General features: G+C 38.0%; 1 protein-coding gene across 3 annotated transcripts in view; it reads right to left on the bottom strand.

The window, feature by feature from the left end:
• Positions 1 to 16,849, bottom strand: part of DCC (DCC netrin 1 receptor) — a 1,303,205-nt gene that overhangs the window by 692,453 nt on the left and 593,903 nt on the right. For all 3 annotated transcript variants that reach the window (XM_027525589.1, XM_027525591.1, XM_027525590.1), the window contains exons 4-5: positions 6,666 to 6,816; positions 4,944 to 5,080 (exon numbers count right to left, since the gene is read on the bottom strand). In XM_027525589.1, coding sequence (XP_027381390.1) covers positions 4,944 to 5,080; positions 6,666 to 6,816 — 288 coding nt within the window. The remainder of the gene's footprint in view (positions 1 to 4,943; positions 5,081 to 6,665; positions 6,817 to 16,849) is intronic.

Raw genomic sequence — 16,849 nt, 5'->3', positions numbered from 1 at the left:
GATGATGATAATGAAAAAAATAAGAGATGCAGACATTAAATTTATATTGATATTAGAACTATATATAATCAATTGTATAAATGAAGAAACGGGCTTTCATTCACTGCTATTGTAAGGTAAGAGGTAGATTTTTTTTTTTTTTACACTCATGGAAATTTAAGATTGCCCATTCTAACAGTGTGTAACAAATGTTGGTAATATACTTCACCACTGTAGCTTCTATCTCTATAAAACTGATCAAGGACATTTTTAACAGATATTAGTCTGGTTGTGCTGACATTACATAATACCATAGACTGGGTGGTTTAGACAACTGGAAACTTAATGTTTTCACAGTTCTGGAGGCTGGAAGTCTAAGATCAAGGTGCCAGCAGGGTTGGTTTCTGGTGAGACTTGTCTCTTTGGCTTACAGGTGATAGGGTCGGTTTCTGGTGAGACCTGTCTCTTTGGCTTACAGATGATGGCTCTTCTCTGTGTCCTCATATGGTTACTTCTGTGTGTGTGCATTGAAAGAGTGATCTGACACTTCTTTCTTTTCTAATGAAGACATCGTTTCTTTTGGATTAGGGCCCTGACTTTATGACCTCATTTACCTTAATTACTTACGTAAAGGTCTCTCTCCAAATATACTCACAGTGGGAATTAAGATGTTAACATACAGATGTGAGGGGAACATTTCAGTCTGTAACAGTGGTATGATAAAACCAGGAGCCCCATGGAAATCACATAAAATATTTTGTTAGAAAGTTAGACAGGGCACAGGGTTTATCCACGGTCAAGCACCTCATTGGTTAAAGATCAAATACCTTTTTCAAGTATACATTTCTGCATTGATTCAGACAATGAATCAATTTAGACCTAAGGCAGTGTCAAACCTCCTGTTTATTAAGGGTTGTCTTAATATACGTAGAGAAGTGTGCCTGAGGGTACTGGGTAGATACAGAAAAAGCATGAACATATATTCAGAAATGATGATTATAGTTCTTAAGCCGGAAGTCTGGACATTTTGAAGATAAGAACTGACAGTATATCATTCTTTAGTTCCTTTTTTAGAAAAGCTAGAGTTTAAAAATAATCATGGCATTAATGATTTAAACAAAATATAATCTGGCAATAGCATCCAAAGACTCCTCCTCTGTAACTGTAATCTCAAGCTTTCTCCTGTCACCATCGCTTTTGAGGTTCTTTCTTTTATGAGGGCAGAGACTACCAGTTCTTCATAGCTTCAGATTCAATGTTCACATGCAACAAGGGAAAAACCTTACTGGGAAAGTGAGGAAGACAACTGAATGCATGAATCTGTAACTATATAGCAACTGCATCAAAGCCAGGCCTCAAACCTTTGTGTAGCCTTTCCAAAACCCAGCGCAGTGCATGCACTCAAAACAGGGCTACCAATACTGTATTGCTGGTTATTCTTATAGGTCAGAAACATTACATAAATGGTTATTATTAACCATAAATTTATTTATATTTTATTTATTTCAAACATGATTGTCCTTAATCTTGTCTAATACAGATCTCTTCAATAGGTTTATGTATTATGGCAATTTCAAATTCCACTTTAGGATGCAAATATTTTAAATTATATTTAATGAACATTAATTCTGAAACTCCTGACAAAAACCACAGCATATTTCTTTATCTTGTACGTAAAATTAAATCCTACTTGAATAATCTGTTACTTCATGCGTGTTCACATGTAAAGGCAGTCTAAGAAAAGACTGAGTTGAAAGGCAAAACAAGAGTCTGCTAAAACACACGTTTGGGGTTTCCCTGGTGGCTCCTGCTAATGCAGGAGACACGGGTTCAATTCCTGATTGGGGAAGATTCCACATGCTGTGGAGCAACTGAGCGTGCTCTCCCCCGAGCTCCAGAGCCCGGGAGCCCCACCCATGAGCCACGTAGTGTCCGAGAGCCCGAGCTCCCCAATGAGAGAAGCCGCCTCCACGAGAAGCCCAGGCACCACAGCTAGAGAGTGTCCCCGCTCACCGCAACTCGAGAAAGCCAGCTGAAAAAGGAAAGACCCAGCGCAGCCCAAAATGAATACACTTGTTAAAAAGAATCTTTTTTTTCTTTTTAAAGAAAAATGCTTGATTAAAATGTATAAGCACATGCTTGGATTTCCTGTGGGATTTTATCTGATTAATAACTTAAAGTGAAAAGTGAAAGTGAAGTCGCTCAGTCGTGTCCGACTGTTTGCAACCGCATGGACTGTAGCCCACCAGGCTCCTCCATCCATGGGATTCTCCAGGCCAGAATACTGGAATGGGTTGCCATTTCCTTCTCCAGGGGATTTTCCCAACCCAGGGATCGAACCTAGGTCTCCCACATTGCAGGCAGACACTTTAACCTCTGAGCCACCAGGGAAGCCCATTAGATGAATAACTTAAATTATGCGTAAATTCCTTAAAATCATGAAAACCAAACATGAGTTAACACTGATAATGAAGTTATTTTTTCCTTAAAAAAGTAACAAATTATATTTTCCATATGAACTCAGTCTTACAGGATGAGCTTTATTATAAATATATATATATATATCTTGAATGATAAAATGTTACAGAAAAACCCAAATGAATTTTTTGGCCAACTCATTATCAGAAGAATCAAAAACTATATCGAATATTTTACTGTATCAACACGTATTTTAAAGCCCGAATAGAACAGATAAAACAATGTTATCAACAACCACATCACACATTACACCATGCCTTCTACAACAGTTCAAAATCATATTAAATCTATGGGAAATCCTTAAAATGTATAGCCAGTTACCAAGGGGATTCGGGAAGGAAGTAAAAGAAGGAAGCGGGGGATAGAGGAAAAAGGAAAGAAACTCAAGACAAAAACACAGCTCTATCTATATTTAAAATTTAATAATGCATCTAATTTACATATTCAACCTGCAATTGATAATAGATTTTTAGAAACAGAATACATTCAGAATAAAGTCTAAAGGCAACCATAAAGAGAAAGACTTGGTATCTTATATAAAATTTAACCAAATCAGAACAACAGCAGATATACACATACTCAGAGCATACAAATCATTGCTATTCTTCTATATAAAGAGTTCCTGCAAATCAACAAACATGACTATTTCAGTAAATGTATAAAGACCAAAAAACATGGATAGCAAGTCATAAAATATAAAATGAAAATGTCCATGAAAATTAGACAAACAATAAGGATTTAATAAAAACGCAAGTTAGAATTAAGAGACAATTTGGTAAATTGTTAGAGAATGCTCTCTCGTGAGGGGTAAACTCTGGTACTGCTGGTGAGAGTATAAATTTTCTTTGACACTTTTCCTCAGGATATAAACAAATACGTGACAAAACTTGATAAAAATGGTAAGTCAGCTTAGTGCTTGCTTTTTGAAAAAATAAAACTTCAAAACAAAATAATGCTCAATAATCAAGGACTAGAGAACATACATACATGCACAGGAATGCCCAGAGGAAGATGACACAAAAGTCAAAATGTGTGCATACATCTATGTGTCCATACATGTGTTTCTTGGCAAGCTTATCTTCAGAAGTCAGTATTTATAGATGTTTGATTTAAATATCAATGAAGCATTGCATGTCTAAGTAATGAATTAATTTGATTAATTAGACTTCATGTATTTGCACTTAGAGGTTTAGCTCAGGTCACCACAAATTCTAGCTCATTCTATAACCACATTTCTCTTATAATCAGTAAAATACAAGATAATTTCTATGGTAACCAATCTGTAATACCAGTACTTTGATGTTACAAATGCAAAAGTTGTTTCACAAAAAAACTTCCATATAAAATAAGAGTAAATTAAATTGTTGCCATTTTGAAGTTAGCTGATATTTTACTTAGAATAATGCTATCTCTAAGACCAAATAATTAGAGTCCTTTGCTTATTCTTAGTCGAATGGTTACGGTTTGATCAAAGAACAAAGAAAACATTCCCTCACCCATCGTATACATTATTACACTGTGTACAGATGAAAGCATTTTCTGAACAAACTTTAAAGCCAAATGCAAACTTTAAAGCACAATGTATAGCCTAGTAATATTACAATATAGGTTAGCAGATATAATCAGTAGACTGTACCTTTTCATTTCTACTGAATAATCTTTAGAAAGCCTATGATTTTTCCTAGACTCTTTAAATGGTAAAAAGATTTCAGAGGAAAAAAATTCAAAGACTGATAAACAAGTTTTTCTTGTTGCTAAAGGAGAAAGCAATTGAAATTGAAATATTAAAGCACTTTCTCTAAACTGCATGATTCAAATTAAGCTGGTTAAAAGAAACCGGGTAGATAACACAACATTTTGTTTGACTCAGTAGCTACCACATATGAGAATTATTTATTTGCAAGGAGACACAATGACTTTGCCTATCTCAATTTAATGAATTTATCCGTGCCTCTGACATTTATTTAGATTCTTGCTATGCAAGCTTTCTTTAGAAGTATTTGATTTTAATGGTTCATCTTCAATCTAACGTTTACAGTATTTCCATCTTAACTAAACAACTTTACTAATACATCTGATTTAATGTCAGAAACCTTGTCATCTCAAATGACATTTAACTTTTCTGCTCAAGTACCTACTTTTTTCTACCGTTTCTCTTATTTATTTCTCCCAGATATTTTGGAACCTCTCATTTGATATTTACCACTTTTGCTTGATAATAATTTTTGATAGGTTTTAGTTATATAACTGGAATAGTTAGACTAAATAGTGATATATCTGGAGTTTAATCAATGAGCAAGGATTCAAAAACTGCATTCAACCCCTGTGTAACTAATCAACATAGAGCAAGGACACATGTGGAGTATTGGGACTTGGCAATTTCACAGTAATAAACATAGGAAGCATTTGAATGATAAGCATTCATAGCATCATGGTGATAGATTTTGAAGGGTACAAGGTCAACTCATTTCAAGTCATTCACTTACCCAAGACTGTGAGCTCTGCAGAAGCACTAATATTCTCATTTTTATATGTGACAACACAGGTGTAAGTTCCACTGTCATCGTCTGTCACATTGGAGATAAGCAAGTTACTTCCACCCAATAAAGAATACTTTTTGGACCTGTAAGACAGAAGGCATATGACATTAGAGAGTAGATTAATTTATGTTTATATAAGACAAGGTATCTAAAGGTTTAAATGAACTCCATAAAAGCTGAAATTATAAAATCCAGGGCTCTGTTTCCTGGGAGTTTGATAATAGTGCATCTATTGATCAAAAATTCCTTCAAGGAATTTTTCTTCCACTCCCATTGGAAGACTGTAATCAAAGAAATGAAGCAGATTAAACTTGAAATTGGGGCTTCCCTCATAGCTGAGTTGGTAAAGAATCCGCCTCCAATGCAGGAGATCCTGGTTCAATTCCTCGGTCGGGAAGATCCGCAGGAGAAGGGATAGGCTACCCACTCCAGTATTCTTGGGCTTCCCTGTGGCTCAGTTGGTAAAGAATCCGCCTGCAATGTGGGAGACCTGGGTTCGATCCCTGGGTTGGGAAGATCCCTGGAGAAAGAAAAGGTTACCCACTCCAGTATTCTGGCCTGGAGAATTCCACGGACTGTATAGTCCATGGGGTCGCAAAGAGTCGGACACGACTGAGCAACTTTCACTCACTCACTCAAACTTAAAATTAATGTTAGTCCTGAAAAGAAACAAGACATAATGTGGCTTGATTCTCTCATTTTTGGGTTTGAGAACTGAAGGTCCAGAGAAGTGATTCCTCCCAGTGGGCGTCCATGCCCTATTTGTACAAAGTTACATGTCATACTGCACTGTGCATGCCTGGTCATATTTGGAGAACACCTCTTCACATGCGGAAGCTGCAACCAGATTTACTGCATGCATTCATATTCTCAGAAGTGTTGTGATAGATACTATAGAATGCAGTGTTGTTATATAAAAAAATACTCCAGGCAGACGAAACTTACAGATGAACTTACTGCCTATGAACCCATTTTGCTATAAAACATGTGTTTAAAAGTACCACATCAAATCTCAAAATCAATAAAACTAATTTCTAAAATGAAAACCAATCCATTTTGATCAAAATGCTTCCAACTGTGTTTCATTCTATTAAGAGTTTTCTTTCTAACTAAGCCATAATACTAACATCTGGTAACTTGAATCCAGCCAAGTTCTGTTTTATCTTGAATATCTGTTATAGCTGGGACTCTCTATACTACCTCCTTAGATTCAGATCCTCCAAAGTACCTTCTCTGAAGGCTCTATGGGTAGGACTATCTCAAGGGCAACCCTGGCTTTCTAAATTTCCTTTTATAATTGATCTCATGGATTTTCACTCTACCCAGGTGGTGGTACAGTAGTGAAGAATCCGCCTGTCAATGTGGGAAAGGTAGGGTTCAATCCCTGGATTGGGAAGATCCTCTGGAGGATGAGTTGGCAACTCCAGTATTCTTGCTGGAAAATCCCATGGACAGAGGAGCCTGGCAGGCTACAGTCCATGGGGTCACAAAGAGTAGAATGTGACTTAGCAACTAAACAATAAAAAATGTCTTTCATGTTTTAATGCCAAGAATGTGAAAAGACTATTCTATTATCATCTGAACCCCTAGTATTAATAGATACTTATATCAAATTAGAGAAAGTGAAACAGGAGCACATACTTCATGAAAGTCCTGCATTTATCATACCTGAGTTGGATGACTTCCTCTCCTCGTAGCCAAGTAAAACTTGGGGGAGGATAGCCAGAAACACAGCACTCCAAGATAGCATCCTTTCCTTCAATGGCTACTACATTTGATGGCCTTTGCAGAAAATACAGCTGCCTGTGCAGTCCCGGATCTATGGAAGAAAACACAAGATCACATCTGTTATGATATTGAAAAGAAAAATGATATAGCTGGAACCATTTTTTTTTTCTTTAACAAAATTCTGTGATGAAGAGGAAGGAAAGAAAAATGGAAAGATGCTAATGAAACTTATAAAATAGACTCCTAGAAGTGTTTTTCCATGTCTATTTTCTAAGATTATGATATTAAAATATTCTTGGCTGCTGATAACACCATGGTAAAGGCAAAGGGAAAAAGCTTGAGACTACAAGTCACTCATGCAGGCTACAGGTCCTGTTGACTGATTGTCATTAAAGAACACGACAGTATCAATAACTTTCCTAAGCATCATCACCCGAAGCTCTTTGCTGTTTTCAATTTGCCTGCCACGAATATCTATTCCAGGCTTCCCTGGTAGTTCAGTGGTAAAGAATCCACCTGCCAATGCAGGAGACATGGGTTCGATCCCTGGGCTGGAAAGATCTGCTGAAGAAGGAAATGGCAACCCATTCCAGTATTCTTGCCTAGAAAACTCCATGGACAGAAGGAGCTTGGAGGGTTACAGTACATAGGGTTGCAAAAGAGTCAGATACAACTTAGTGACTTAATAACAACAAAAAAATGTCTATTCCACTTCGATCTGCTTTGTTTATTGCTCCTGTGGCTTGGGATATAAGATTAAAAATAATACGTTCAGTTCAGTTCAGTTGCTCAGTCGTGTCTGACTCTTTGTGACACCATGAATCGCAGCACGCCAGGCCTCCCTGTCCATCACCAACTCCCAGAGTTCACTCAAACTCACGTCCATCGAGTCGATGATGCCATCCAGCCATCTCATCCTCTATCGTCCCCTTCTCCTCTTGCCCCCAATCCTTCCCAGCATCAGAGTCTTTTCCAATGAGTCGAGTTTTTTCCCATGAGTCAACTCTTCGAATGAGGTGGCCAAAGTACTGGAGTTTCAGCTTTAGCATCATTCCTTCCAAAGAACACCCAGGGCTGATCTCCTTCAGAATGGACTGGTTGGATCTCCTTGCAGTCCAAGGGACTCTCAAGAGTCTTCTCCAACACCACAGTTCAAAAGCATCAATTCTTCGGCGTTCAGCTTTTTTCACAGTCCAACTCTCACATCCATACATGACCACTGGAAAAACCATAGCCTTGACTAGATGGATCTTTGTTGGCAAAGTAATGTCTCTGCTTTTCAGTATGCTATCTAGGTTGGTCATCACTTTCCTTCCAAGGAGTAAGCGTCTTTCAATTTCATGGCTGCAAACACCATCTTCGGTGATTTTAGAGCCCCCCCAAAAAAGTCTGACACTGTTTCCACTGTTTCCCCATCTATTTCCCATGAAGTGATGGGACCGGATGCCATGATCTTCGTTTTCTGAACGTAGAGCTTTAAGCCAACTTTTTCACTCTCCTCTTTCACCTTCATCAAGAGGCTTTTGAGTTCCTCTTCACTTTCTGCCATAAGGGTGGTGTCATCTGCATATCTGAGGTGATTGATATTTCTCCCAGCAATCTTGATTCCAGCTTGTGCTTCTTCCAGTCCAGCGTTTCTCATGATGTACTCTGCATATAAGTTAAATAAGTAGGGTGACAATATGCAGCCTTGACGAACTCCTTTTCCTATTTGGAACCAGTCTGTTGTTCCATGTTCAATTTTAACTGTTGCTTCCTGATCTGAACATAGGTTTCTCAAGAGGCAGGTCAGGTGGTCTGGTATTCCCATCTCTTTCAGAATTTTCCACAGTTTAATGTGATCCACGCAGTCAAAGGCTTTGGCATAGTCAATAAAGCAGAAATAGATGTTTTTCTGGAACTCTCTTCCTTTTTCCATGATCCAGCAGATGTTGGCAATTTGATCTCTGGTTCCTCTGCCTTTTCTAAAACCAGCTTGAACATCTGGGAGTTCACGGTTCACGTACTGCTGAAGCGTGGCTTGGAGAATTTTGAGCATGACTTTACTAGCGTGTGAGATGAGTGCAATTGTGCAGTAGTTTGAGCATTCCTTGGCATTGCCTTTCTTTGGGATTGGAATGAAAACTGACCTTTTCCAGTCCTGTGGCCGCTGCTGAGTTTTCCAAATTTGCTGGCATATTGAGTGCAGCACTTTCACAGCATCATCTTTCAGGATTTGGAGTAGCTCAACTGGAATTCCATCACCTCCACTAGCTTTTTTCGTAGTGATGCTTTCTAAGGCCCACTTGACTTCACATTCCAGGATGTCTGGCTCTAGGTCAGTGATCACACCATCATGATTATCTGGGTCATGAAGATCTTTTTTGTACAGTTCTGTGTATTCTTGCCACCTCTTCTTAATATCTTCTGCTTCTGTTAGGTCCATACCATTTCTGTCCTTTATCGAGCCCATCTTTGCATGAAATGTTCCCTTGGTGTCTCTAATTTTCTTGAAGAGATCTCTAGTCTTTCCCATTCTGTTGTTTTCCTCTATTTCTTTGCATTGATCGCTGAGGAAGGCTTTCTTATCTCTTCTTGCTATTCTTTGGAACTCTGCATTCAGATGCTTATATCTTTCCTTTTCTCATTAGAACTTTGTTAAACAAGTACCATAGAAGATACTGAGAAATATCTGTTGTCTTCAAGACCAAAGTTACACTAAAGTTGGTTTGTTTGTTGTTATAACAATAAGTTTAGCTGTTTCTAACCCTTCTGTTTATTCCTAACAACTTTGCAAAGAATGTGTTTGTCGCTAGGGCTGAGATTTTGGACAAGTGAGGAGCATACTCCTTTACCACCCACCCTCCTGTTGCTCTGTCTATAGGACATTATTCATGGCTACCAGCAGGCAACTGAAATGGTGTCTTTTTTTACTGAGGTATCATTGTTTTACAAGGTTATGTCTGTTCCTGCTGTGTGAATTGATCCAGCTGTATGTATACATATATCCCCTCCCTCATGAACCAACCCCCCCCCCCCACCACCGAACCCTTTTAAGACCACAGGGCACTGAGCTGAGCTCCCTGCTCTTGGTGACAGCAGGTTGCCACTGGCTGTTTTGCAATGGCAGTGCACACATGTCGATTCCAACCTCCCAGTTCATCGCCCACCCTACGGCCGCTGTCCATTCTCTACCTCTGCCCTGCAAATAGGTTCAACTGCATGACTTCTCTAGATTCCACATATATGGGTTAATAGACAATATTTGTTTTTCTCTTTCAGGCTTATATCACTCTGTATGAAAGACTCTAGGTCAACTAACATCTCCACTAATGTCTAAATATTTCTTTTTATGGCTGAGCAATACTCCACTGGATATGTGCACTCCTTTTTCAACCTAAAGACTCATTCTACTCAGACTCATTTGATCCAAAAATTGCTAAGATGATATACCAAGTGAAATAATCATATATATATATATAAAGTCCTAAGCACAAGGTTCAAGACTGTTATGAAAGAGCTCTGTGAGAGTTACAAGCTCCTCTTTCACCTACCAAATAAATTCCCCTCCTAACACCTGGGACACACCAACCGCATTATTACCAGAAGGTGGACTTGGAGGAAATCTTCCCAGCCATGTAATGTCCTCTGATCTGACCCGTTGAGTAAATTTCTATTTCTTTAAGATGAAAAACTGTATTTCCAGGTCTCCATTAAAACCCACATTTCTCTATGAAGGCTTAACTGTGGCTGTTTACAAATTAATGAATTAAATAGAATTAGCATATAATCTTTCATTTTGCCAACCCAAAGCAAAATGTTGAAGCAAAGAAAATGAGGCAATGACATCTTCAAAACCAGGATTGGGGTGACAAGGAAATGTCAAAGGATGTTAGATTTAAATAGGTTGTACTGAGGGCCATGGATTCCCAGGTGGCTAAGTGGTAAAGAATCCTCTTGCCAACGCACGAGTGACAAGAGACTCGGGTTTGATCCCTGAGTTGAGAAGATCCCCTAGAGGAGGAAATGGCAACCCAGACCAGTATTCCTGCTGGGATAATCCCACGGACAGAGGAGCCTGGCGGGCGACAGTTCATGGGGTTGCAAAGAGACACAGCTGAGCATGCGCACACACACTGCAGGCCGCCGGTGATCAGGAAGAAGTGAGGTGGGAAAAGGTCTGCGACACATGTCAACATTGCTGTTACTTTCCCTTGACTGGACCCAACTCCACATGAGCTGATCGCAGATGAATAAAAGAACACCAACTCCCTTGTTAATAGCTGGGAGAGTAATTGTCATCTAAAATAGTCTTTGCGTGAAGAAAGAGAAATTCACACTTTCTCAGTCTTCTCACATGTGTTTCTGCTTGATACAGCAACAAAAATAAATACTCTTCACAATGAAAATATTGAAAGAATTTTCAAAATGTGTTAATCTTTATTAAACCAATATTCTGGATAAAATGTCGCAATTGTTTTTCAAAATTGCTGGTGGTTTGTTTAATAATCCTGCTTGAAAGTGAATTTTCAAATCAAATGAAAATGTTTTGAAGGACCATGTTGCTTAAAAATAAAACCCCTGATGTGGAGAAAAGGGAACTCTCCTACATTGTTGGTGAGAATGTAAATTTGTATACCCACTATGGAAAACAGTAGGAAGGTTTCTGAAAAAAAACGAAAAACAGACTTGTTATATGATCCAGCAATCCCACTCCTGGGCATATATCCAGACAAAACTATAATTCAAAAAGATGTGTGCCGTCCCATGTCACAGCAGCCCCATTCACAATGGCTAAGATATGGAAACAAACTAAATGTCCAACAACAGATGAATGGAAGAGGATGGGCACGAACAGAAAACGGTAGGAATCCTCCTTGGCCATAAAAATGAGATTTTTGACTTTATCTTAAAATATTGGCATCACTGGGCTCAGTGCCACAAAATCACCATCTGCTATTTTTAGGTGGAGCACATATATTCTAGGCTTCCCTGGTGGCTCAGTGGAAAAATCCACTTGCAATTCAAAAGACACAGGTTCGATCCCTGGGTTGAGAAGATCCCCTGGAGTAGGAAATGGCAGCCCACTCCAGTGTTCTTGCCTGGAGAATCCCATGGACAGAGGAGCCGGGTGGGCTACAGTCCATGGGGTCACAAGAGAGTCGGGCATGACTTAGTAACCAAACAACAACAAATACGTTCTAAATTACTCCAACCTCATGTGTTATAGTGTAACCCTTATATGTGACAATGTGTCACATATGATGATCTGTTACATATGACAACGTGTCACATATGACAATCTCATATGTGTCGTATGTGTTACCCTTCATACATATGGAAATGTCAGTCTTTAGCAGAGAAATTTGGTTTCCTTTCCCCAAAGATGTTTCCCTGTAATTACTGAATCTGATAAATTCTAAGATTACGGAAGTACTCCTCAAAGCTAAAACAGAAATGGTCTTTAATAGTAAATAGCTCATATGTCTCACAACATTGTGATAGATTAAATATGATCACAAACTGTTTAAGCTCCTCCAGTCCACAGTTGAGGGTACATTTGCTATGGTTTAAATCTGGCGTGACCCTATATCTTGCTTTGACTATTTGACTGTGTTGGGAATTAAATTGATGAGCTCTGAACACAAGGCCTCAGGGGGCCTCACAAGTTTCTGCTATGGCTCTTTCTGAACAACTATACTGGTCTTTCCAACTGGAAGATGAGAAGGCACGCAGAGAAATACTGAGTTTTCCAGCCAACACCAATACCGGCTAAGAGACATGTGAATGAGGCCATCTTAAACCTTCCACCTTGGTCAAAGGTGTCTGAGTGAATCAAAGTGAAATGAGCAGAGGAACAGCTGAAACCCCAGAATTATAAGACATGATAATGGAAGTTACTACATTTTGGAGTGGTTTGTTATATAGCAGTAGATAACTAAAACACACACATGAAAACAAAACAAAAACTCAGCAATTTGAAATATCAAGTAACCTTTTGAGTGGTTACTGTTTTTATTTTGACTTTTGTTTTCCGGTTTTTATTTGTTTTGTTTTCAGTATTAGGGTGATTCTGGCTATTTAAAGAGACATGTTTAAACTTGCCGCTGCTGCTGCTAAGTCACTTCAGTCGTGTCCGACTCTGTGTGACCCCATAGACAGCAGCCCACCAGGCTCCCCCGTTCCTGGGATTCTCCAGGCAAGAACACTGGAGTGGGTTGCCATTTCCTTCTCCAATGCAGGAAAGTGAAAAGTGAAAGTGAAGTCGCTCAGTCGTGTCCGACTCTTAGCGACCCCCTGGACTGCAGCCCACCAGGCTCCTCCGTCCATGGGATTTTCCAGGCAAGAGTACTGGAGTGGGGTGCCACTGCCTTTGTACCCCTTGTTTTTTTCCTTTAAATTATTATTTTTTTAGAACATCAAGAAAATGTATTTAAGTTTTAAAGTAGGAAGAAAGGAGATCCAGTTTCCAAGGTCATCTTTGTGAGATAAAACTGTGGGTGGTTATTCTTTCCATCTTTGGATTTTTCTGAGTTCTAAAATTTTTTTTTTATTAAGAACAATTTTTTTTAGAGTAAGGAGTTATTTGAAACTCTGGTGTTGCAAAGTGGTTGAAAATTACATGAGGAACAAAGAAATTATAAAAGCTAATGACTAAAGCACAAAGCAAATATTTAAGAGAAAATGAAAATCCTCCTTCCAGGCTCAATAATGATATAGATGAGAAAGCCCTGAGCAGAGTGAACTTAAAATTCTAGGTCATGACTTTTGTTGACTAAATAGATTTTAATTGAGCTATGATGGAATTAGTAATTATTCATAAAATTATTTTTGTCCTTGCTACGTGGGTATAGATTATTCAGACCCAAATGGAGTTATTCAGCTAATGGAATATGAAAAAAATCTAGTAGATTAAAAAAACATGATTTCACAAGGAAATGGCATATAATACCAGTCTGGAACATTCTATTTCGTAAACCGGTGATATGTACACAAATGATCATTCTGTTTTTATTCTTCAAACTGACATATGTTTCACGTAATTTCATGTACGTGTAATACGTTTTAAATTTAAGAATAGGAGGGAAATGCAAGGGTGAATTAGAGAAAACATATTTCACAATAGCTTTCAATCAAATCAGAAAAAAACACTGATTTTTCTCTTAATGTAAATTTTTATATTAAAAAATTCAAAAGCAGACCTTTTGCATATGATACCCATGGAAGGGAGTGCACACATGTCACAACTGTGTTTTCTAAATGGATTGTAAGCAGTCACAATTTGCCTGAACTAAAATCCAGTTTATCTCTTTTCCTGTTGGGAGGCAAATGTTAGCCTGATTCTCTGATCTGATCTCATTGTCATGCTGGTGGAGGTACAGCTAATCCTCCTCAGAGACCAACAGGGTGGCACAGAAAGAGAGAGAGAACAGTCATTACAGTGATACAGATCTTTGACACACAGGGATTGCATTAAATTGTAGCAACACCTTATGGCAACATGCTGCTTTGACTTAGGCTTTTCTTCCTTTTTTCCTTCCTCCTCCCTCCCTTTGTTCCTTTCTTTATAACTTTTTAAAAAGAAAAAATTGGCCTACTTTGTCTTAACCTAGTATCTGAGTTAAGGAGGATTGTAGATACAACCCAGGAAAATGAATAATAATGTAAACAATGGATCTCAAACTCTCTGGTCTCAGGAACCATTTGCATTCTTACAAATTATGGAGGCAACCGAAGAGCTTCTGTTTACAGAGGTTATAGCTCTAAACAGTTACAATATTAAAAATCAAAACAGATGAAAATATTTGTTAACTATTTATTCAAATCTCACCAGAAGCAGTATATTTAAAAAAAAAAAAAAAAACCTCTCTAAAGTAAAATTGAGAAGAGTGGTAGTACTTTATATTTCTGTACATGTGTAATGAGTGGCTTAAAGGAAAATGACTAGATTATTCTGTTACTTTCTGCATTTACTTTGTTCTGATATGTAGATTTGGCTGAGTTACATGCCAATAATATGACCTCAAATAGATGTGTGGTTGGAAAAGGGAGGTGTATTTTTAACAGCCTTTTCAGAGAATTGCAGCTTTTATCCTTTAAGACAGCAAAAAACTCAATAAATAGTTTCCTGAAAGTTGTAATGTGAAATCTGACATCATATCAATAAAAATTCTGTGCTATGTTATACAAAAATCCATCAGTCTACCTTGCATTTTGAACATATTTTTGCCCATGCTTGATTCTGTCACATCAATCAATGGTCATTTGGAATGGTACTGTGAATTAGACAGATCTTCCAAATGTTGACACATTTCATTATACAGTATCACAAAATCTCATTTGTTAGTATCACAACCAATCCCATTAGAAAGGTCTTTTAACGTTGCAAAGCTGTCAAGATCTCAGTGGCAGATACAAGATTTCCAAATTTCTAATTTTAACTTAAAAGCTTGAATTTCATAGTTGGCAGCAAATGCTATTTTCCTCGCACTGACTGACTCACTTCGCTCATTTTTGAGAAAATGTCTAACTAGTACTCAAATTTGAATAGCTACAGTTTTCCTGTTGATTGTCCTTTCAAAAAAGTAAAAATGATGTTCTGAAAAAAAAAAAGTAGCTAATTCATCTTGAATCTCTAATGATTACGTAAGTGTTTACTCCTCAAAGAAAACTGTGTACTTTGATAATCTTGAGTACATTTCCCATCTTGACATCCAGAATATTAAAAAGGTATGCGTTTAAGAATTAAAAATTAATAAAATTCATAATTTTTACTACTTCAAAGACATTCTCAGTCACTAAAATAAAAAAATAACCCCCCAAAATATTAGGATTATTATTAAAAAAGGTTAGACCTTAAAGATCTTCTGACCGTATCTTGAGAAACGCCAGGGATTCACAGACCATACTTTGAAGAACTGACAAAGCTACAGTCCGAATAAATCACCCAGTTTTCTTAGATGTTCAAGAAGCCCATTTCCTTTCAACATGGGGATAATTTTGCATCTTTCAGGCAGAAGTAGGAACAGGTTAAATATACCCCTTTCCTCCTCCCCTTCTTCCCCATCCATCATCAACCATCAGTTAAGGAAGAATGCAAAACTTAATAATCTCCTATCACTGTCTTCCTATCACTGTCTTTGCTATTGTAGGTTAAAAAGCATCTTGAAACATATAACCTGACATATTTAACTTACACTTCACATATTCAGAAAGAAGAACTCAACTATCTTCAGAGCACATGCCCTAAAAAGACACGGAGAAAGTGCGCTAGTGAAAATGAGGAGAGTATTTCCCATTTAAAGTATTTCCCAAAACAAAACAGGTTTCTACACAGGCTTCTATTAGCCCTTATACTGGCCAAATTTATTGAATCCGTTTGGCCAGCTAGAAGCTAGGTTTGACTCTCTGCATTCACAGGTTTTCCCAAATGCCTTGGGGTCACATAATTTTGTGTTCCTTCATGATCCATGACCAGGTTGAATATATAAATTATGCAACCTGGGATAAGTTTCAGAATGAAAGGTGACTCTATAATTATTCTAGGACATCGGGTATGACCAGGACTACCCAGGGCAAACTGGAAAGCATCCTTACCCTGTAACGACAATGATTTATTTATTTTTCCTAATGAGGCCATTTTCCTAAACTACTCTTCAGGAATATTGACACTAAGCTTACACGGCAGAATCTAAACAATAACTGAGGCAGAGAGAAATTTAATGATGGACTGTTGGCATCTGTCAGCAAGAAAAAAAACCAGCTTTTACAACTTAATGACTGTCTTCCTCAGAATAACTACTCCTTGCTTTTAATTGTTATGCTTTCTGAATGTAAAACCTCCCCCTCCCACCATTGTATACTCTTGTTTTCCTTATTAAATTCCTGCTTCACTGGAATGTAAAACACTTTTCCAGCTGGAAATAAAAGGGCACTGCAGGCTATGATAGGATATTCGCTTTGATTTCTTCCCAGGCATTAGAGTTACAAATTGATTTAACTTCACAGAGCTAGTTTCCTGTGTCTATATCCTCAGTTTCAAGCTCACCTACTGTCCACCTGCTGGCTCCTTAGCCATCCCCCAAATAGTTCTGTTTCAGGAAATTTAGCAGCCACTATGCGTTTTCAAACGTAAGTAAGCGCCC

The sequence above is a fragment of the Bos indicus x Bos taurus genome, chromosome 24, assembly GCF_003369695.1.
Source record: "Bos indicus x Bos taurus breed Angus x Brahman F1 hybrid chromosome 24, Bos_hybrid_MaternalHap_v2.0, whole genome shotgun sequence".
Classification (NCBI taxonomy): domain Eukaryota; kingdom Metazoa; phylum Chordata; class Mammalia; order Artiodactyla; family Bovidae; genus Bos; species Bos indicus x Bos taurus.
Note: the sequence above shows the minus strand (reverse complement) of the source record. Positions and strands in the feature narration are given on the sequence as shown.